This window comes from Diadema antillarum, unplaced genomic scaffold, assembly GCF_040938485.1.
Source record: "Diadema antillarum isolate AM-2024a unplaced genomic scaffold, OU_Dant_1.0 seq00000234_RagTag, whole genome shotgun sequence".
In the NCBI taxonomy this organism is placed as follows: domain Eukaryota; kingdom Metazoa; phylum Echinodermata; class Echinoidea; order Diadematoida; family Diadematidae; genus Diadema; species Diadema antillarum.
The window spans coordinates 97,893-120,475 of NW_027271283.1; the positions used below are offsets into that span (position 1 = coordinate 97,893).

Consider the following 22,583-nt stretch of genomic DNA (forward strand, 5'->3'; position numbering starts at 1 on the left):
ATTGGCACTAAAAAGAAATAGAGTCTTGAGATAGAATTATCTCAAATGAGTGTTAGCGCGGTAAGGTATGTATTTGCGCTGAAATACTTTTTTTTTTCTTGTTAGCTGAAGAAACCCGGAAGTGGAAGGAGAAAGATGAACTAAAGGTTTTTTTTTTTCACATGTCAGCTGAAGAAACCCGGGAGTGGAAGGAGAAAGATGAGCTAAATGTTCTCTTTTTTTTCGCATGACAGCTGAAGAAATCCGGAAGTGGAAGGGCAGAGAGGAGAGTTGCGCTGAAGACTTTTCTTTTTTTTTTCTTTTTTTTTTTTGCTTGTCAGCTTATGAAGCCCGGAGGTGGTCCCCTTCCTCCCACCCCCACCCCGCACGTTTGAAAACGCTCCGCCGACCCTGAAGTATGTACTTACTAAATAAGACTGAGAATAGCAGTCCGCAGGTATGAATGTTATCAATTATACCCACCAGAGCTTTCTCTGAAAGGAATTAAAATTTGAAAGAGCTACGATCGGGCCATTTAATTTCCTACATGTATGGACGTACTTACGGTTTATTAGAACGTTTCCAGTTAAAAATCTACTCAGGCAATGGCTTGGTCAGGGCACATTGGAGGCGACTTTGGTTCTCAGAGCACGTGGCCCGACGGGACGCCCATCGGTCAAGTTCCATCGACCTCATCAGGAAGACGAGCAGGGGATCGAGTGCTAGGAGTTGAGGTCGGTGCTGGAGGGGGAGGGGAGAGAGTGCACCTAAAGGATCTTACCGCCCACTCGACCAATGTGGTAAGCTGGAAAGTTGGAGGCAAATTAAGCTCCTTGCTGTCTCATTTAGCATGGCGCTATTTTTTTTTTCAATCATTCATAGAAGTAAGCATGATGATCATCCAGCCCATCCAGACGCTGTGAGAACAATCATATACAGCGACTGGGCTGTGTATAGTTAGATGATCATCTAGAATCTAGCTGGAGTGAAAATGATTTGGACCAAATCACATCAATATTCATTAGTGTCTAATTAATCCAATTGCAGTCATGAATTAAAAAGGTATATTGTTTGCCAGCTCACTAGATCCCCCTATGCGTTTCAGCATTTAAACTATAATCTATTTCTCCTAAATCTAGGTCTAGAAAGTTTTTCTAGATCTACTTGAAAAGTCATGGAACAAATACAATGTATGTTATTTTCAGTGCTTGTAAGGAAATATTTCCATTTAACATTTTATAATCTTAAACATGATTTAGTGTCTATTAAAATTTCTTGAGCTAGCTCACGCTTGTGATGATGCGGAATGACTTTCCGTTAGCCGGCATAGGTACCACGGTACATGTAATGATATTGAAAAATAGAAAAAAAAAAAAGAAATGCAGTAAAAGTATCATAAAGAATTATTAAGTAAAGATTGAGTCAAAGACAATAACTTACTTGTCTGTCAGAGTGTTACAATGCTTTTTACTGATAAATGGCGCGAGATAAATACTGTTTCATCATTATCATTATCATCTAAGGATATAGTACCTGGTCCTGGGCTGTCATCGTGAGTGGCATCCTGATAAACGCAGCTTGAATAAACATTAAAATGCTAACTTAGAATTCCACTTTCCTTGTATTTATTAAAACGTTTGAAAGACTTATTGCAGCGACAAAGAAATGAAATTGTGTTCCACTACACGGAAAGAGTAAGCATGTAGACTTATTTCGTTTCTAATCTCTTTCACTTCATCCAACACATCTCACCTCCGATTTCTCTACCGATGTTCACACACGCAGACAGTGGTTGGGCTTGTGATTGCTAAGCAGCATCCGAGAAAAGTGCCAAGCAAGACAAGTGAGCAGTCTTTATTACTTTTGTTTTCTTTTTCACCATCTCTTCTACCTTGTTATTTGTGTGAAGTAACATGCACACTGTGTTCAGTTGACTACGATAAATGAGAAGATGAAATATCAAACAAACAGTGAAATACTAATCAAGAGTGGACATTAAAGGGATAGAAAAGGTCTCACTTGTTAATCCAAAACATTGACATTGGTCACAGTCATGTGCATGCAAGTTTAGTGGAGTACGTGTATTCCCGTTATAACAAACAAAGTCATAACAAAATTACGGGTACAACGAAGCATTATCCGCTCTGTCTTTTAATGTTTATTTATTCTCATATAACGAAATTTCGATTTGTTATAGCGAAAGAAAATTGATGTCCTAATCCGTTTAAGAATTGTAACAGTTTGTCAACGATAGCTTTTGAAGGGAAGGTGATAACAGTTACCAATTAATCATTGACAATCACCTGACAATGACTGACAAAAAAAAAGTACAAAAGCTGAACCAGTTTGAGAGTGGTTAAGGTGAAAATATTGGCTATATAACTGGAAATGCGTCTTTTTTTTTCCGGACACTCTTTCCGAAAATGTGTAAAACTTAAAAGTCGCACAATATGTTAGTACTTTCTGTCCGAATCTAATCAGCTTATACTGATATCTCTGCTTTATCACACTCATCTTGTCCGTGTCAATTTATGAAATCGAGTTTTCTGTAGGGAAATTCTCCATTGGGTAATTTACGGCAAAGGAAAAGTTCTTGTGACTATCATATTGTAATTTCTGCAAAGATTCTAGCGAAAAATTGAGAATGTCACCAATAGAGTTGATTCCATACTATTGCGATAGAAACCCCCCCTGCCGTGTTTTCATTGTGTTTTCATTGAAACACAAGATTTCTCACAACAGAACGAATTTTATTTCACTCTCACGCTTTAGAAGTAAAAGTGTTCGGTTTGGATGACGGGGTGACGGTGAGATTTTCATTACAGAAACTGAATGTAAATCCCACAAAACCTGCTTTTGTTCTTCTAGACTCCTGGGGGGGCATTTCATGAAGCAGTTTGGTCGGATATTTTTCTGACAAACTGTTACAAGCTACTGAAATCCTTGCATCTGATTGGCTGAGAGCAAATTTGTCCGACAACTTTGTCGGACAAATGCTTCATGAAATGCCCCCCTGACCAGTTGATTTTCCTCACCATTCCTGAGATCCCTCCCATTCTGCGTTAGGAATTCCAATGATAGCTAGCAAGAGGTTGGCATTAATAAACGGGAGGTACAACCTTTCATCGCTTTGTATGTTTTGTCTACCCGTTTGCTCTTCAAAGGCCCCGGTACTGACCGGTCCGTGCTAAGTTTCACCCTTCGAGACTCCCCGGTCGACTTCATCAATGCTACCTGCTGGGGATCCCGTGAACACATTCAAGGCCTGGGTGACAAGTTCTGCATAGGGGACCTGGGTATGCAGGGTGGTCCACGAGGGGTTTTAGCATGTCGCTGCAACATGCTAAAATTCTTGTGCAACATCCTAAAAAGCCAGCAACATGCTATGCAACATCCTCAAGAATTTGCAACAAGCTCAAAGTAAAAGTATTCAAAAATGTGCAAAACATGTGCATAACATAAGAAACATCAAACTACCAGGTACTTTAGATATTTGTGTGCAAAACATGAGAGAGAACATTGAATGTAAGCAGCACAAAGAGAGATAAGCAGCAAAATATTGCGTACTATGTACTCATAGTGTGCGCTCTGCACATATTCAATTTCTGCAATATTCTCAGATTCTGAGCTTGCAACATGCTAAAATTTCAAGTTGTGGACCACCCTGGGTATGTGTTCCAATACAGCACTTTAACCAAAATCTGCTCTGAAAAGGGAAGAAACGAGAGGAAATTAATCGGTAAAACTAAGCAAGGAATATATAATTATGTTCAACTTTGTGGCGTCATATGAAAAGTAGAAGGACTATAACTCAGTAAGCCACCGCAAGAGTTTATTTAGCGATTCAAATGAGATTTTACCTCTTACATGAATATTCCAGCCATCCCATTTTCTAAAATTGTGTACGAAGTAAGACAGTATTCCATGGCGTTGGGAAAATATCATTTCACAAAATGTAAAATCAAAATCAAACGAATAAGAAGAAAAAGAAGACTAAACAAGTGTTCAACTAATACGCCTTTGCTAACTTTAAGAGATCAGTTATTATGGGGTTTAATAGATTTACTAAAAGTAGTGACATCTACTGGTACTTAGTACTTTATGATATGTACGCCTACACTATAACAACCTGTTAATCTCCCCTGGAAGAATCTGCTTCGGCTGTCGGGACTGTATGTACCGCAAATGGAGAACTCTTGCAAACGTTTCATATCTACCTAAGATAAATTAAGGAATCCATATTTGCATACTGTGGCTGCCTATTATCATTTGTTTAGGGACTGCCGTTGTTGGGTGTTCTGTTGTTGCTGTTGTTGTTGTTTTCGTAACGAGAGGTTGTGGAGTTTCTTCTTCTTTTTTTAATAGAGATATTACTGCCATGACATATCTGCAGATTCGATCCCCCAAACATTACAATTACGATAACGTCAAAAACTTCACACAGAGACAAGACATTAACCAATAATGCCACAATCTTGCAAGTACATGTGCAAATAAGAACCTGCATTGATGTGTGTGTTTGAGCATTCCAGTGCCGATTTCATGATTGTTGTGTCTTCTCTTCTACTTTAAAGTTGAAATAACCAACCCCCAAGTGAGAACCAAATCAAACAGTGAGATCGAAGAGCGCTATCATCCCTGGACCCCGAGGTAAGAATACATGAGGTACTGTCCGTGCTAACATTTAAACAACCTCCTGTAGCTTTGGGTTCACTGCGGACCAAAGTGGAGCAAGATTGTTATGTTATTTCACATACGAGATATTTCTCTCAGTGAGAATCTTCGAGGGAAAGCCCCGCCATTTTGCGTGTCGTGGTAAATCACAAATTGAGATAAGAAGGGAACTCCGGAAAAATAAGATGTAATATCATTATTTTATTTAATTATTACTCCGTTCCCAGCGAGATATACCCATAGCCTTTGCACATGCAGTAGGCTACTCTCCTACATTCCCGCTTCAAATGGGTTAAAGATGTGTCAGGTGTACGGTTCTCACTTATTCTTTAATAACCTATACAAATTTATGACGCTGTCTGTAAATGATAAGTCTTCTTGGCAAAGCCTCGCGTTTTGTGGGAAATATGAAATGTTAAGTTTCCAAAAAACACCCCAAAAAAGGCATATTAATCAATTCATATGTTATGCATTATACCCTCTGAGTATCTAAGTTTTACTTACAAGCATTATCCAATATCGCACAAGGCTTAAGAATTTCGAAAATATGGCAAGACGTTTGACCTGAGTCAGAGATTTATCATTTTATCGAAAGTGCAGGGATAGAAAGTCATTTCCATCCCACATTGTTTTGGGTTCGTAGTGCCTTCCAGCTAACGGTGAGCGAAAGATACTCAAAGCTAAACCTTTACGATGGCTGGCCTGTTGAGTCTCTGGGTGCTCTCCAGCACACACCGATAAGGGACAGCGCGGATTACTACACACTCGGAGATGTCCTGGCTAATGGACAGAACCTACACAGAGAACATATCAACCTTCTTGCACTGGTGAAAAAGGTAACACTTCACTCAAATCTAATGCCCTGTTTTTGTCATGAAAATCACAACCATTTGACAACATAGCTTTCAGTTTTTTCATCACATTATGGTACACGTACTGATTTTGTATAACACGTATTCAAATGTTTTGGTAAAATTACATTTTTGTTGGAATAAAATAAATGAAACGAAGAGAACAAAATGACCTATTGTGTATTAATCTGACTTAGTTTACACGTTACAATATCTGGGCCCTGTTTTATGAAGAGTTATAATTCACTATTTAGCTGATTTCTATCATAAGTCCAAGGCAGCCTGTGTGGTAAGGGAATTTACAATCGATTATATCTTTTAATAAAACGGGGCCCTGAATTGCTTAGATATATACATAGCGCCACTCTGTTTCTTGTATTAAGTATTACTTATCTTAAATAAAAAGTAAAATCAAACCTAAAGACAAACAAAACACGTTTGTAGATCACACCAGCCATGGAATGAAGGTATTTGCACCAATTTAAGACACAATCACATAACTTCCAGCGACGTTCAAATACCAGGCTCGTACAATCAATCGTCTCTAATTTACCTGCATGATTCTGTGACATCATAGCTGCAAAGCAGGCTTGCTTCCAAAATCTTGAAAGAGAAGGATTTCCTCCAGTCAAAATTGTGTGTAAGTATGTAATGTAGATAATAATTTTTTTTTTACCTATATTTGTTCTTCCGTGTAACAGGAATTTTGTTTTAACAGTGTTCGTCATAACGGGAGTGCACAGTATGACTATATAGTTTGTTGACCTCACACTTTACACCAGGTCGGAATTGCGAAGGACATTGTGACGAAAGAAGGCAGAGAGACCAAGAGATGTGAGGTCACCCTGTTTGATGACACGTGTACCACTTTTCCCCTCGTCATGTAAGTCATTCGCAACGTGTAGTCAGAAGAGATTTAACCCTTTCCGACGAACATGTGTATTGTCCCCGTATGCAGTATATGAGATCTACCGGGGTTCTGGAGGGTAACGGGTTAATGGAGGAAATTCGCAAATACCGCAAAAAGTTCCCACTTATGTTTCAATGTTACTGCTATTACTGGTACTCTTCCTGCTTCATATTCTTCTACTACAATTCCTATGCTGTATTTTGCAATGACAACTTTACATATTCTTATACATCTACTACCACCACTATGGTAATAAGAATAAAAGCCCATCCTAATGAAACGTATTAGATAGCCCATGGAAAATGCGCTTTATAAACACATCTATCCAAAGGGGTAAGATCTTTGTGATTGTATCGGTAAATCGTTATTTAACACCACTAGCTTTGTGATATGAATAGGTCTGCCGACCTATAGAATCAGAATTCAGAGAAAAATAAAACTTCTTAAATCATGACATCAGACTTTAATAGATCAATTACGTTGTGTGCAGCCAATGAGAATGTACAGCTGTAAGATAGTAGACCAAAATGATAGACCAGTACAACTTCTCCTATAACTCACACAAACAAAGGCACTGCTACCATTACCACTACAACCACTGAACTGAACTGAACTTCTATTGCTGTTGATACTGCAACAAGTCTGATTGATGCAGTTGCGGCTATACTTGATGCAAACCATGACTACTGCTGTGTTGCCACATCAACCAATTCTGATATAAAATTATTGCAAATGGTCAATGTATTGAATTATGCAACCTTGAAGGCACTGATGAAGATGTGAATTGAAGCAAATTAACGACGCGGCAATATAAATGAGACCGATAGACAAGAAGAAATCCTTGGAAGGAAAGGAAGAAGCAGTAAATATTACTGAGTGTATACAAGTAATTCGCCATTTTTTGTCACTTTTAGTACACGCATGTCATCCTTTTTGTCCTGTCCTTGTCCAATCTCTTTCTCTCTCTCTCTCTCTCCTTCCCCTCCCCTTGTTCATTCAACGTATTGTTTAAACTCGCACATAGACTTATAGACCACAGAAGAGAACTATTTTATATTACTGCAGTCTTAATTATGTTGCCTTGCTCGTTCAATCGTCGTTGGTTTGCAGTTCAGACAAAGTTCGCGATGAAAACATATAATAGGAACGTGGCGTTCAAAACGAAAAGGTTAGATGGCGAAAATCCTAACGCTGTCACGCCTCTCAAGCACCTTCTTTTGCTATTAATGTCCTTGAAGACCTTCATTCTCTTCACCAGTGTAGGCAGTACAGCTTTTTTATTTCATTTTAACTAATAGACATTAGCCTCCCCTGTGTCCACACTATCCCTGTGTGAAGAGCGAACGAGAACGTCGCGTGCCAACTTCTTGATGTAATGCCTTGTTTTGACATTTCTTACAATTGGTGATTTGATAAACTAAATTAGATCTCTGGGGGCACAAGGACTCGCTATTTATTCCTATCAAGGTTAGATAGGGAGATGAATTTGTCTCCATAAGTTTTTCTATGCTCAGCGTTCCGTTTCTTGGCTGCCATTTGCAGGCCACCGCTCTGTCACGTGTACAATCCGCCATGAACACTCCGAACCAGGTAGACCGGGGGCCCAGAAGATTTATTCAGCTGAAAAGGGTCACACTTTTTAATGGTCTCATCATATAAGGATGTGTCCAAGGGTCAATAAAATGAATTGCTGGCAAGTCACATCCTGTACCGTAAGCCTAGGGACCACAAAAAGGGACCCCGAAAAATGGATTTATTCAGCCGAAGGGGGTCACGGACAAAAGTTGGTGGATATTGTTCCTTTGGGTGTACTTATCATGAAAACAGCAATGCCAGCTATTTTATCCTGTACGGGGCCCCAGACAGTAGCTCCAAAGGGCCCTACAAATATGGTGTTATTCAGCTGAAAAGGGTCACAGCTAATTTCTTTTGCAATGGAAGTAGTTCCCATCAGAGATATCCAAAACACCAATGCCAGCTATTTTATCCTGTACGGGGCCCTAGACAGTAGCCCCAAAGGGCCCCACCCCCCATAGGCCTACGTACAAACACACACAAACATTGATTTTATTCAGTTGAAAAGAGTCACGGCTAATTTCTTTTGCAATTGAAGTAGTTCCCATCAGAGATATTCAAAACACCAATACCAGCTACTTTATCCTGTACGGGGCCCCAGACAGTAGCCCCAAAGTGCCCCCCCCCCCCATAGGCCATACGTACAAACACACACAAAAATTGATTTCATTCGTGCAGCTGAGAAGAGTCACGGCTAATTTCATTTGCAATGGAAGGAGTACCCATCAGAGATATCAAAAACACCAAAGTCAGTTATGTTATCCAGTACGGGGCCCCGGACAATAGCCCCAAAGGAGCTTCCCCCCCCCCCCCCAACACACACACACACACACATTAGTTTCATTCAGCTGAAAAGAGTCACAGCTAATTTCTTTTGCAATGGAAGTAGTACCCATCAGAGATATCCAAAATACCAAAGCCAGCTACTTTATCCTGCACGGGGCCCCAGTCAGTAGCCCTAAATTGCTCCCTCCTCCCCCCCCCCCCCCCCCCCCCCCACACACACACACATTGATTTTATTCAGCTGAAAAGGGTCATGGCTACTTTCTTTTGCAATTGGAAGTAGTAGGCATACTCATCAGAGATATCCAAAACACTAAAGCCAGTTATTTTATCCTGTACGGGGTCCCAGACAGTAGCCCCGAAGTGCACCCCCCAACACACACACACACACACACACACACACACACACATTAGTTTCATTCAGCCAAAATGGGTCACGGCTAATTTCTTTTGCAATGGAAGTATACCCATCAGATATATATATATATATATATATATATATATATATATATTGGTTTCATTCAGCCGAAAAGGGTCACGGCTAATTTCTTTTGCAATGGAAGTAGTATCCATCGGATATCAAAATACCAAAGTCAGATATTTTATCCTGCACGGGGCCCCAGACAGTAGCTCCAAAGTGTTTTGCTTTATTCTCTTTATTGTTTGCATCTCTTCTTCTTAAATATGCGCTCCTTCGTCTTCATTTTCGCGACAACGACAACGCGTCCTCCTCCTCCTAATCATCATCAGTAGCCCCAAAGTGCCCCCCTCCACATTACACACACACACGCACACACACACACACACACACACACACACATTAGTTTCATTCAGCTGAAAAGGGTCACGGCTAATTTCTTTTGCAATGGAAGTAGTACCCATCAGAGATATCCAAAATACCAAAGCCAGTTATAGCCCCAAACACGGGTAATTTCTTTTGCACTGGAAGAAGTACCTATCAGAGATATTCAACACACCAAGGCTAGTTATTCTATCCTGCACAGAGCCCCAGATTTACAAATTCTTTTGTAACGTTGATATCAGGGCCTACTGAACAGAGATATCACAAACACTAAAGCAAGTCATCTTATCCTGTATACGGGGTCCCATAGGTTACAGTAGCAAAACACTCAAGAAATTTGCAAAGGAAGCATACTTCTGCATGGTGCACAACCAAGATGACGATATTACGAAAACCAGTCATTTCATTTTGTACTGGGCCCAGGTTACAGTAGCCATAAAGTGCCCCTCCCCCACATAATTATTATGACATCATTTAGCTGAAAAGAGTCATAGTTGTTTTTCTTTTACAATCGAAGTAGGCCTTAGTTTACATCATAGATACCCAAAACATCAAAGCCAGTTAGGTTTTCCCAGCCAATTTCGCACTTTTGTTGGTTCATTTGATAGAAGGTTCGAATTCGTAAAATGGGTATTCAAATTGGCTGGTACCCTACGTTCATTCAAATTCGCCTTGACTTGCCGAAAAGGGTATTTCAGTCATTAAATTTCGCGAAAGACAGACAAATTCCAAACGTGTTCATTCAAATTCAAATCATGCTATTTCTTTGTTTCAGATCATTTTAACATGTCTTTCTATGTGTGTTTTCGTTTCATCTATAAATTACTGTTATAAAGCAGTAAATGTATCATATTGATCTAGTATAACTGGATTTGGTTGTTCTGTAACCAGACTGGTAACGCTCCTTCTCTTTCATATACATGTCATTATAGGCCTATACGTGTACCAGTAATGCAGATTAACTTCATTTTTATAGTCATGACAGCACAATAGATACAGACGTATATCTCTAGAAGACATAGAAAGAATTATCTAAAAAAAAACATTTGAGGATCATAACCTTTACTTCTTGGAACTGGCCGACCGCTCGTAATAAAGCGCTCGTAACGGCCAGATAATTTGTGGCTTCTTACTTCTTTGGATTCGAAAAGCACGTAAAAAAAAAATGGTGTCAAAGTCTCTTAAAAGAATACGAAAACATGAAATGCTATGATGCTTACAAAACAATAACTACGACGAAAGAAAATAAGGAAAGAGGCCAAGCATGAACATATCTGTTTAATTGACTGTAGAACATGTTAAATTAGATGGCCAGAAATCAATTTGAATGAACGAGCGCAGCATGTAATCACGTGACTATATCATTATGAATTTATGAATGAACGGATATTGGAATGGTACTTGTCTTATATATGGATTTCAGTTGAAAAAGTGTTATTTAGAATAAGGTTAGAGGTAATGTGAATGTTTCAAAATAAATTTGCATGAAGAGATTAATATGACATTGAACTACCATGTCATCTAGGCGAAATTTTTGCTAAATTTAATTCAATATTAAAGAATTCGATTAAAAGAGGTGCGATATTGGCCCGGATGCAGGGCCCTTGACAGGTAAAGCCCCAAGGTATTCCCACTCCATATGAATTAATTGTTTTTAGGTGAAAAGAGTCATGTATGCCTATTTTCCTTGGCAGTGGAATCAACAGCTGAGATACGTAAAACACAAACCCATCCAGTTAAGGGGCCCCCAGCCAGTAGCTGGAAAGTGCTCCCGTATTATTTTATTCTAAGTGAAAAGAATCACTGCTGTTATTTCTTTTTCAATGGAAGTAGTACTCAAGGAGGTATCAAAAACACCGAAACTAGTTATATAGCTGTACGGGGCCCCACGGAGTGTTCCTAAAGTGTCCCCACACGTAATTCCACTATCAAGATCTGCATCCCGATCTATTCAATCTGTCAGATCGGGAGAGAGCGGCAAAAGTGTACGGGGACCGGGAGCATCGTAGCAGCAGCGTTTGGGTGATGGGGTTGGATCTGGCAATTTTACAGATCGGGAAGAAATTTTGAACTGGTTCAAAATTTCTTCCTCATCTCCCCATCAAGATTGACCTATTTTGAATCGTAGCTCAAACGGGGAGAGAGCAGTGACAGTGTAAATACCGCGAGATGAGCGTAACAATTCCAGGTTTTTCTAACCGTAGTAACAGCGGCACAAGAACGGGAAATATAGTCTAAACTAGACACCGACGACATGGTCCCGCTGCTGCGCCGTTTTCTTGATCAAAGCACGACCTTCCCGCTTTAACGACGCTCTCACTAAGTTCTCTACTCTCGTATAAAATCAAGGCCTGTTCCTACGACGCTTCATTCCTGCTTCGATAACGCTGTTGGCCACTTTAGCTACGCTGTTCCTACTCTTTCCCAGACTCAATTATGCACGTCTTCCACTCTCGCCGCTCTAAAATCGAATGTAGCCGATACGCTGGAAAATGTTTGCCAGAACAGCAAAACTGATGATGATGAGGAGGACGCGTTGTCGTTGTCGCGAAAATGAAGACGAAGGAGCGCATATTTAAGAAGAAGAGATGCAAACAATAAAGAGAATAAAGCAAAACACTTTGGAGCTACTGTACGGGACCCCGAGCAGGATAGAATATCTGACTTTGGTATTTTGATATCCGATGGATGCTACTTCCATTGCAAAAGAAATTAGCCGTGACCCTTTTCGGCTGAATGAAACCAATATATATATATATATATATATATATATATATATATATGTGTGTGTGTGTGTGTGTGTGTGTGTGTGTGTGTGTGTGTAGGGGGCACTTTGGGACTACTGTCTGGGGCCCCGTACAGGATAAAATAACTGGCTTTAGTGCTTTGGATATCTCTGATTGCAAAAGAAAGTAGCCGTGACCCTTTTCAGCTGAATAAAATCAATGTGTGTGTGTGGGGGGGGGGGGGGGAGGGGGAGGGGGTAAGGGAGCAATTTGGGGCTACTGTCAGGGGCTACAGTCTGGGGCCCATGCAGGATAAAATAACTGGCTTTGGTATTTTTGATTTCTCTGATGGGTACTAATTCCATTGCAAAAGAAATTAGCCGTGACCCTTTTTCAGCTGAATGAAACTATTGTGTGAGTATGTGTGTTGGGGGGAGGGGGGCACTTTGGAGCTACTGTCTGGGGCCCCGTACAGGACAAAATAACTGGCTTTGGTGTTTTGTATGTCTCTGATGGGTATACTCCTTCCATTGCAAATGAAATTAGCCGTTACTCTTATCAGCTGAATAAAGTAAATGTGTGTGTGTGTGTGTGTTTGTACGTAGGGCTTATAGGGGGTGGGGCACTTTGGGGCTACTGTCTGGGGCCCCGTGCAGGATGAAATAGCTGGCTTTGGTGTTTTGGATATCTCTGATTGGTACTCCTTCCATTGCAAAAGAAATTAGCCGTGACTCTTTTTAACTGAATAAAATCAATGTTTGTGTGTGTTTGTACGTAGGCCTATGGGGGGTGGGGCCCTTTGGGGCTACTGTCTAGGGCCCCGTACAGGATAAACTAGCTGGCATTGGTGTTTTGGATATCTCTGATGGGAACTACTTCCATTGCAAAAGAAATTAGCCGTGACCCTTTTCAGCTGAATAACACCATATTTGTGGGGCCCTTTGGGGCTACTGTCTGGGGCCCCGTACAGGATAAGATAGCTGGCATTGCTGTTTTCATGATAAGTACACCCAAAGGAACAATATCCACCAACTTTTGTCCGTGACCCCCTTCGGCTGAATAAATCCATTTTTCGGGGTCCCTTTTTGTGGTCCCTAGGCTTACGGTACAGGATGTGACTTGCCAGCAATTCATTTTATTGACCCTTGGCCACATCCTTACATGATGAGACCATCAAAAAGTGTGACCCTTTTCAGCTGAATAAATGCTCTGGGCCCCCGGTCTAAGGCTTTTGCGTCAACATCTGGTTATGAACAGGATCGAGGGCGCTAGTCTGAAATATGAATATCCGTCAGTCCATTGGAGCCATATATCTAAATTATGGCAAATGCATTCCTTTCAGTTTGATATCTTTCGTTACGGGGGTAAAATATTTCCGAGATTCTTGAGAAAAAAAAAACCCAAAAATTGATAACGTGTACAGCTGCGATATCAAGCATAACTCACTTATTTACTTTGATGTATTTGTCAATACGACTATTCGTTTCAAAAGTGCAAATCCATTATAAGTACTAGCATACATGACAAAATAATATTCTGCGTTCAAACAGCTGTGTGAATTCAAAAATATTAGATGTTTCTGTTGGAAATTGAAAAATGAATGAATGAATGAATGAATGAATGAATGAATGAATGAATGAAAAAAAAAGGTGGACATTTCATTCTCGGTAGTAAACCATGACTTTCGGTAAATAAATTCTTAAGAAATAAGTAGAATGCCGTGGAAACAAGACAGAAGGAAGTAACTGTTTTGGCATTGCATGCAATATAATGATGCGAAATGTTAAATTATTATGTCTGCCTTCTCAATGAAGCTGGGACGAAGAAGTCATCAGTCATGCGCAACAACAATGGGAGGCAAGAGAGACAGGTATTTATTCTTGACACTACTGAAGTATCGCTGTTGTAATATGTGAGTGATGTGTGTGTGTGTGTGTGTGTGCATGTGTGTGTGCGCGCGTGCGTGTGTGTGTGAGCGAGAGATTAGTAGAGCAATGGAATTTACTTTTATTTGAGTATGAGTGGTTGGTTTAGTGTGCACGTGTATGTGTGTGTCTTTGAAAGTGTGTCTTTGTCTCTCTACGTGTTCAATACGTAGGGCCTATATTTGTGACTTACTATTAAACGGGAGTGATCATGAGTGTAACGCTGAGTACAAGTATTGGTCTTTGTTTGAATGTGAGCTTGAGGTATTGGTAAAATCACGTGAGTGTAATTTGTAGGCATGTGCCTGACATTGTCATGATTGTACTACATGTGTTGGTGGCTGTGGGTGTTCCTCTGTATGTGGTTCTCTTCTACGTAATATAGACCCATCTTCTACAATTATTTCTTCACACACACTGTGTGTTATCATTGCTATAGTAATATTCGATCATGTACAAATATATTTTGCTATCCTTCAAACGTGATGTCACATGACTGTGTTGCCATAACCTGCATTAAAGTGTCTCACATTGCCCGGTCTGTTAAACCATTTGATATTGCCTGTTGGGAAATCAGTATCATAGTTGACTTCGGGTTCGAATACGTTATGCCTCGATTCAAGGTAAAATAAGTCAATATCACCCTCCACAAAAAGGTTGTGCGCGTTATACAACATTTGATGTGCTTACATAATTACATAAATTGAATCAAAGGAGCGTTTTGATGGTTCCATTTATCCCTGTAAATGGGTATCTGCTGGTCCAATGTCACTGTTAGGCCTAGTTACCTTTTGCTTTTTAACCGTACGGGACTTTATTATTTAGCCGTTCATGTTTCTAAACCCTTCGAGTCACACAGATATAGACACAGTGGACTCCCGTTATAACGAAGTCGGCAGTTTTCTTTTGTAATATCGAAGTTTCGTTGTAACCGAACAAATAAGCAATAAAAAAAAGAGCGGATAATGTTACGGTCTGAATTTTTACTTCGCTGTAACCGGAATTTCGTTACAAAAGTGTTCGTTATAACGGGAGTGCACTGTACTATGATCATTGTAGAACTCACCGAAAAAGAGATTTGATTTAGCTATGTTTGTATACTTTCGATGCCCAGTGATCTTTGCTGTCGACGTGCTGGTGAAGTATGATGACTTCCGCAACACAATGATGGCTACTGTAGATTCCAAGACTGTCTTCATCACCAACCCTGGTACGTCAGTATAATGATTGATCCTTAAACTGTCAAATTCAAAGGAGGAACATATTTCATCCAGTGAAGTAGAGCATCCTTGATGTTGGACTCGTAGACCCCGTGATAAGAGAACAGCTGCCCTGTGCTGATGTTCTTATACTGGTCTCCTCACACGTGTATAGGCTTATACACGCCGATAATTTCCCTCGTTTTCCTCTCATGTTATTTAACCAAGTAATGAAGCGGATCAAACCAAATATTTCATGATGCTGTTAAAGCTGAATAATCATTGTTTAGGTAACAATAAATTGCATATTCATCCCATTAGAATTAAGTACAAATGTATCAGACTCGGCTTATCTGATATCCGGCACTGAATAGTTAGAAGTTTTCTCGGCATCATGTAGAATCTAAAAGCGTTGCCAAAAATGAAGAAAAATGGATGCTGAATCAACTGAAGAAGTTCAGATAAAGTTGGTAACATTAAAATGACTCACAAATCTCTCGAACTTACCGACACTGAACCTACAGACATCCCCCCCCCCAAAAAAAAAGGCAACAACACTCATCTAAATTGTGTTCAACCCATAGAATATTCCGTTGTTACACCAAAGCTACACACTCGCATCGTAACAGTAGCAGAGGAATTTATTTATTGTAAAGACAAGTGAATAATGCAGTAAGATCAGTCTCTATTAGTCACTTATTTGACAGTCTTTATTGTCGAGGACGGTATGCCTAGATTGATTAGGTACCCATTCCTTGAATATCAATCATGTCTGTCGCTTGACGGGAGAAATTGGAAAGGTGGGCGTAACGGCTGATGGTTTGATCTTGTGGTTCAACCATCAGATACACGTGAAGCGCACTCGCTGTACAAGTATGGCAAGACTTTCTTACAGGATGATGAGAATGAAGACAACAACAACAAAGACAATGTTGACTGTAAGTACGACATTTAGGAAATAATCACTCTGACTTTTAATTATTTTCCTTATTGTTTGAGGGCAGCTTGGCATGAAGTTTATGTTTTATCATTCCAGTATACATTTGAAACTATAGGATGGGGCCGAAGTTTCATTTAATTCTTTTCTTTTTTCATTTCTGTCTACTGATACTGCGCCAGATTTGAAATAGTACGGGTATTTTGCTTGTAATAAGCATGATATTTTTGTTTTAAATTTACCAGTGGCTTGACAGTGTACTTCTTTTTTAGTTTTTGTTTTATAAGAAAAGACAAAATGTTTTGTTTGTTTGTTTTTGTATGGTGATCTACTCGACGAGTTACACATGTATTAACTATAGATCCCTGTGTAAGTGGGTAGATTTGCGTTTGACGTATCAAAATTACTTTCTGGGACAACGCCTTGTGAAGGTATACTTACGTTGTATTGATTTCTACATTTCTCATTATTTCCACCGCTTGTGTCTCTCAGCTATATCGAGCAAACTATCCTATCCCAGAGAAGGACATTGTATCTTCCAAATGTGATACAGTTTTAAAGTTGCGACGCGAACTATTGCGCTGATATCGTGATTGGTGTTCGGCACTGACTTTTAAACACAAACTTGGACATACATTTTGTTCTTTGAATGTCTGTATTTACATAGCTTCATTATTGTACAAAAAGACGACAGTGCCATTGAAATATATTATGATTTGTAAACATTCTCCTTTGAATTTTGTATCACCTTCATTCTATTATTTTTCTACCATAGTCACAGTACATTAGTTATGAGCATTGCTACAATTAGGCAGAAAATTATGTAAAAAGTTCATGGTTGATCCAGACGTAAAATTTGATTAATCATTGAATACTAATATTGAATAACAGATTGAAAGAAATTTGTAACTGTTGTGCAGTTGATATGTCTGTTTACGTGCGCTCATAACCCAATAATAATAATAATAATAATAATAATAATAATAATAACAATAATAATAATAATACAATACATTTATAAGGCGCTTAATACAGATGTTTCTAAGCGCACAGTTTACCGGAAAAATTAATATTTAGGCCAAACTCCCGTATTCCATCTTCAAACTATTTTGTAGGGTGAGAAATGACTTTGAATTTGTTTTGCTTGAATCTGACTCCCGCACAGTACAAAGCATCCAGGCTGTGTACACCGTGGATGAGTTGAAGACGAAAGCCAGCAGCACCGCGGCTTCACTGGGCCAGCCAGAGTATGGAATCTGCTACGCATTTTTATCGGCTTTCGATCTGGACGGAGCGGCCTCGGGGGTGCTCGCGATGAGATGGTAAGATACATACTAAAGACTAAAAGGGCTCATAGTCGTAGGAGATTCTCTCCTCTGAAATGAATGAAACTACAGGGATATACAAATATACACCAGGACAAAGGTCAGCCGGTCATAACTTAGAAATGACAAGAATTTAACCCTTTGCTTTGAGTGCTTATTTAAACAGAAAGCTCCATAGCGTAGTACACGCACTGTCCAATGTCCCTGAAACAGAAATACTTAATGGCAAGCTCGTTTCTGACATCAAGTCAGCTCCTTACACAGCATGAAATGAATTATATACAAGCCATGTATGGAGTACATACCAAATATACAATAATTCACACTGATTAATGAAACTAGCTCTCTCAGGCAGCTAGCCTCATTGATATTTAAACTAGAATGTTTTCAAACACCCACCGCAACATAATATACATGAGCTGGTATCCGAAAGTTTACGTATTTCTGGAGAGGAATTAAAGTTTAAAACGCACTCGTGCACGCAAACTCACACACTCACCTTTAACATTCAGATGGTTTCGCTAAAGTGTGATGTAATTCTGGTGTTCCAAATTGTCCCATACAGCAGTGCTTCTAAACTACAGTGTATTTTTCTCACAACGTCGCGTTCTGTCAGTTTTCTACACGTACAAGAAGAAACATACACTGTAAAAACATCGGTGTTAGATTTAACACCACGGGTGTTAAATCTAACACCGATCAAACTTCAATAAAGGACCACACCCACAGGTGTTGAAAATGCATTGTGATGGTGTTGAAAAGTGTTCACCTGACACTTCGTGGTGTTAATTTGACACTGTACCTGGTGTTATTTTGACACTGTACTGGTGTTAATTAAAAAATGACACCACATGGTGTTGATTTGATATTTTTTGGTGTTAATATCAATGGTTTAACACCCGTCCAGCTTCAATAAGAGACCACACCAGCTGGTGTTACTTTGGTGTAAATTTATTTTCACATTTTTTCAAAAATCTAGTATTTTAATGTAAAATTCTTGATCGTCTTGTTTAAATTGAAAATCAACAAGAAGTGCAGTTACTAAGAAACTCTTCAAAAAACAGTTTAAAATTTGGAAATGACACCCGGAGGTGTTAATTTAACACCATAAATGAGCACCGAAAATTTAACACCAGCTCGGTGTTCACTATTTAACACCGGACTTTTTGCAGTGTACGTGTATATAATCATATGATACACATGCATCCATTATAGTGTTACTGTATGTTTATATGAAGAGTTTGATAGCAAAACGAGTTATCTCCATTCTTGTCAATTTGAGAAATTCGCTATTAAACGTGCTACAAAGCGATTAAAATCAGATAATAAAATCGGATACTTTTAATCATAACTTAAAGAATATTTCTTGTCATACAACTTGTGAGATATCATTCAATAAGTTTTATTTTGTTCTATCTGATAATGGACTCACTTTTAAATGTTTGAAAATGGCTCTGAGCCCATTTTGCGATGAAACTCTTCATATGTATATACGAGAGAGATTGTGTGTTTTCACCTGAGCTGATTCAGAGTCAAGATTCAGATTTTCAAATTTAAAAAAAAAAAAAAAAAAAAATCTATTTTACAGCGGATTTTCAGCAAACGTAATGTTTTTGAACGTCTGGCCTTCTTAAATTTAAATATATATATATATATATATATATATATATATATATATATATATTTCATATAATTTGTGTGTGTGGCTGTGGGTGATACATTTTGCTACATTGTTCGAGCTCACCAGCTCGTGACGTCATACGGAAGAAAGAGAGAGGGCTACAGGGAATTCCCATCACTGACAATCACTACATATCCAGTGTTTAACTCAATTAATTTAACTAATGGCTAGGGCGATATCTTGAAACCGTGTACGTCACAATTGAAAGCTGGTATCTCTTGGGCGTAGCCACCGTTTTCCATTTTGAAAGACTGCCTTAGCTAAGCCTCGGTGAATTTCTTAATGGTAGAAAAGTATTTACAAAGTTTCACGACGCTCTGTGCTGTGAAATTTTTCATTGAGTCCATTGCAGTATAAAGAAAACCCATCTCTTGAAACCCTTCTAAAATCATCGCTCCCACTAAGGACTACGTTTTAGTGTAATCATGGTAATTGGGTAGCAATGAAAATTAAAATATAGAAAGTGGCATGAATAGTTTCCTTTTTGTGTCTTCGGCCTGTAATTTCACAAAGTAACAACACGGAGTGCATTTGACTAGACACAAATTTCGAACTCTTCTATTTGGTACAATTATTTCAAACCCCAATAACCTAGTTTGTTTTTGTCCTCCTTTTTTCATTTTCTTTTTCTTCACAAAAAGAAAAATGAATGTAAAATTAGAAATCAGTATGCACTGGACTGCTTACCATGCATGGTTGTTCATACTACTGCTGTGTATGTGGGGTGGGGGGGGGGGCGTGTGTGTGTGTGTGTCCGTACGCGGACATGCTCAAGCGAACACACATCGACGTAGTAATCTTTAGTCTTGATCATCAACTATGTCCCAAGTTGTGTAGACCACGTAAATTCATCACGTTCATCAGAATCTCAGCAGGTACCGCATTAATCGTGACATACAGAATAATGAGTAGGACTTAAATTGTGATTATATTCAATCAATTTTATTGAAAGATGCATGCGTGAGATTTTTATCTCTTTAAAAATAGTCTTCACTGCCCGCCAGCATTTGCACAAGGTAGGCAAATGCTCCACCTTCACTTGATATTTGGTGTCATGAATATGCATTTGTACAAAGTGGGTGTGGCCTGTTCGGACCACGTTGGAAAAAAAGATGGATCCAGACGAGACTGGGACGATGCCGTGTGAGGCGATGGAAGAATAAAGTTTTTCGTTGCTTCTAAGTTTAACATCATTAGTGGTGGTGATTTGTTTTGGTGTCAGAATGTGTGACATGTTGTTGTGCCACCAGGATTTCCCTCCATTCCGTAATATTGAGTAACAGTCTGCCACACTTTGAAATATTACGCATTTGGTTATGTAAATAGAAAAATGGTACAATATCAAATGTTGTTAGATAGAATTGTGCATATCTTATTTATGTCTGTTTATTTCTAGGTCTATAATATCTAATGTTTATGATGTCTGATATAAAGTTGTTATCTTTAATCATAAGCATTCTATACCTTTTGGAAAAGGCACGAGACAAATTGATTGAAATGTCGTAATGTCATATCACGTCATGTCATGTCATTTGATATAATTGAATCATATCTTGCCAACAGTAATAGCTGCCGATGGCGTGTAGACCGGGAGACCGGGACTTGCCTGAATAGCAACTGCTCTGCTGCCCTCACCGATCAGTCACAGGCAGTCCTGACATACGACCTGAGGGTCAGTCTCTCGGACTGGTCAGGGACCATTGAGGGTGTATACATGGGAGGAACCGTGGCGGAGCAACTTATTGGATGTCCAGTAAGACACGTTTCTTCTACGTTTAACAGTAGTCTATGATTTTTCATTCCTAGTTTCATTTGCATCAAGTCGCAAAAAAGACATTTTATTTCCAGTTGGCTTTTTTCTTTTTTTTTTTTTGGTCTGATTTTATGCCCATTTCATGAATTTAACCTAGATGTCTCTTTTTCCTGCTACTTAAGATATGCATGCAGTAGAATTCATAATTGCAAATTTACTGAAAACAAGATATGGTTTCTGCAACAAAATTTCTCAAAGACTGCCATAAGGAAAATAAGGAAAAGAATTATGGTCCTGGGTATGATGAAGTGATATACAGCTGTACTGTAATCACTGAAAACGTACTGTATGTCAGAAACCAGTGTACAGGAAGGGGAAAAGAGGAAATTAATGATATGGTGTGCATTTCAAAAAGTACAAAAATACTAGTGGTATCTGCGCAAGAGTAGATTTATTCAGCTTTATTTTCTAAGTCTTTATCATTGAAAATAGTTCTACCATAAGGCTGTTCAGCAAATTTTATTCATTCAATAAGTTTACATTAAGTGCAGTCACAAAATATATTTTAGAAAGAAAAAAATCAGACAGCAAAATTTGTTAATTAAAAAATTCAAGCCTCTCAGTTTCGTCCATGTTTGACCAGGTGGAAGAGTTTGGTAGGAGGTCAGAGGACCAACTGACACACACTAAATGGCAACACCTGTTGGAGCGATGCAAGGTGTACTTCAAACTCCAGCCACGCCCTGGTATCATCCACGGCTCCACTGCGGTAGTCAGGATCCTCCAGTGTACCAAGGCTGAGCCAGACGAGGCCTTGAGGAACATAAAGAGTGTCTAATAACTTATTCGAGATTTTCACTCTTTGGTGTCACAGGTTGTCTAGAAAACGGAAAAAAAAAGTTTGACGCGTGAAGGTGAGCAATGGTGGAAGCTACATCCATGCATTATTGCATTACAGTAGTTCTGATCTTTATGATCTATTGGTTATTCAGTCGCGTTGTTTGGAAGTGGAGGGTCAAATTTTGATGTAATTTTGTTAGAAACAAATAGCAAAGAGTACTGTATCTGTCGTCATCGTATTACATAGTTTGAATATATTTGATATTTAATTTCAGAGAACGAATACTTTTTAACGTATGTTTCATATCAGTTTAATGCTACTGTCGTGAGGAGAGCGGCAAATTTCTATGAATGTTACAAGTCTTCAAGTAGAACTGTACAAATAATTTAACTAACTTGAATTGAAATTTCAGAAAATCCCTTCGATGTTAATGGGAGTTTATTATTTAAACATCTAATAACCATTGTCCCAGTACAGTAGTACTATACAGTTGAACCTCTATTATCCGGCCTCCCTTTATCCGGACGCAATCTCGCCGTGAATTTTTTTTTAATAATTACGGGAAGAAAGGGGGATTCCCAACTCCTTGAGAACTCCTACCCAAACACACATGAATTACAT

At 39.0% G+C, this 22,583-nt stretch overlaps 1 protein-coding gene across 1 annotated transcript; it reads left to right on the forward strand.

Annotated features, from left to right (window-relative positions):
* Positions 1 to 584: 584 nt before the first annotated feature.
* On the forward strand, positions 585 to 21,959 carry LOC139729342 (meiosis-specific with OB domain-containing protein-like). The gene is made up of 12 exons (XM_071640270.1): positions 585 to 779; positions 1,765 to 1,822; positions 3,144 to 3,275; positions 4,554 to 4,629; positions 5,297 to 5,489; positions 6,287 to 6,387; positions 14,116 to 14,171; positions 15,341 to 15,436; positions 16,271 to 16,363; positions 17,528 to 17,684; positions 20,932 to 21,121; positions 21,765 to 21,959. The coding sequence occupies exons 1-12, from the start codon at positions 585 to 587 to the stop codon at positions 21,957 to 21,959; spliced, it is 1,542 nt and encodes a 513-aa protein (XP_071496371.1).
* Positions 21,960 to 22,583: the final 624 nt, after the last annotated feature.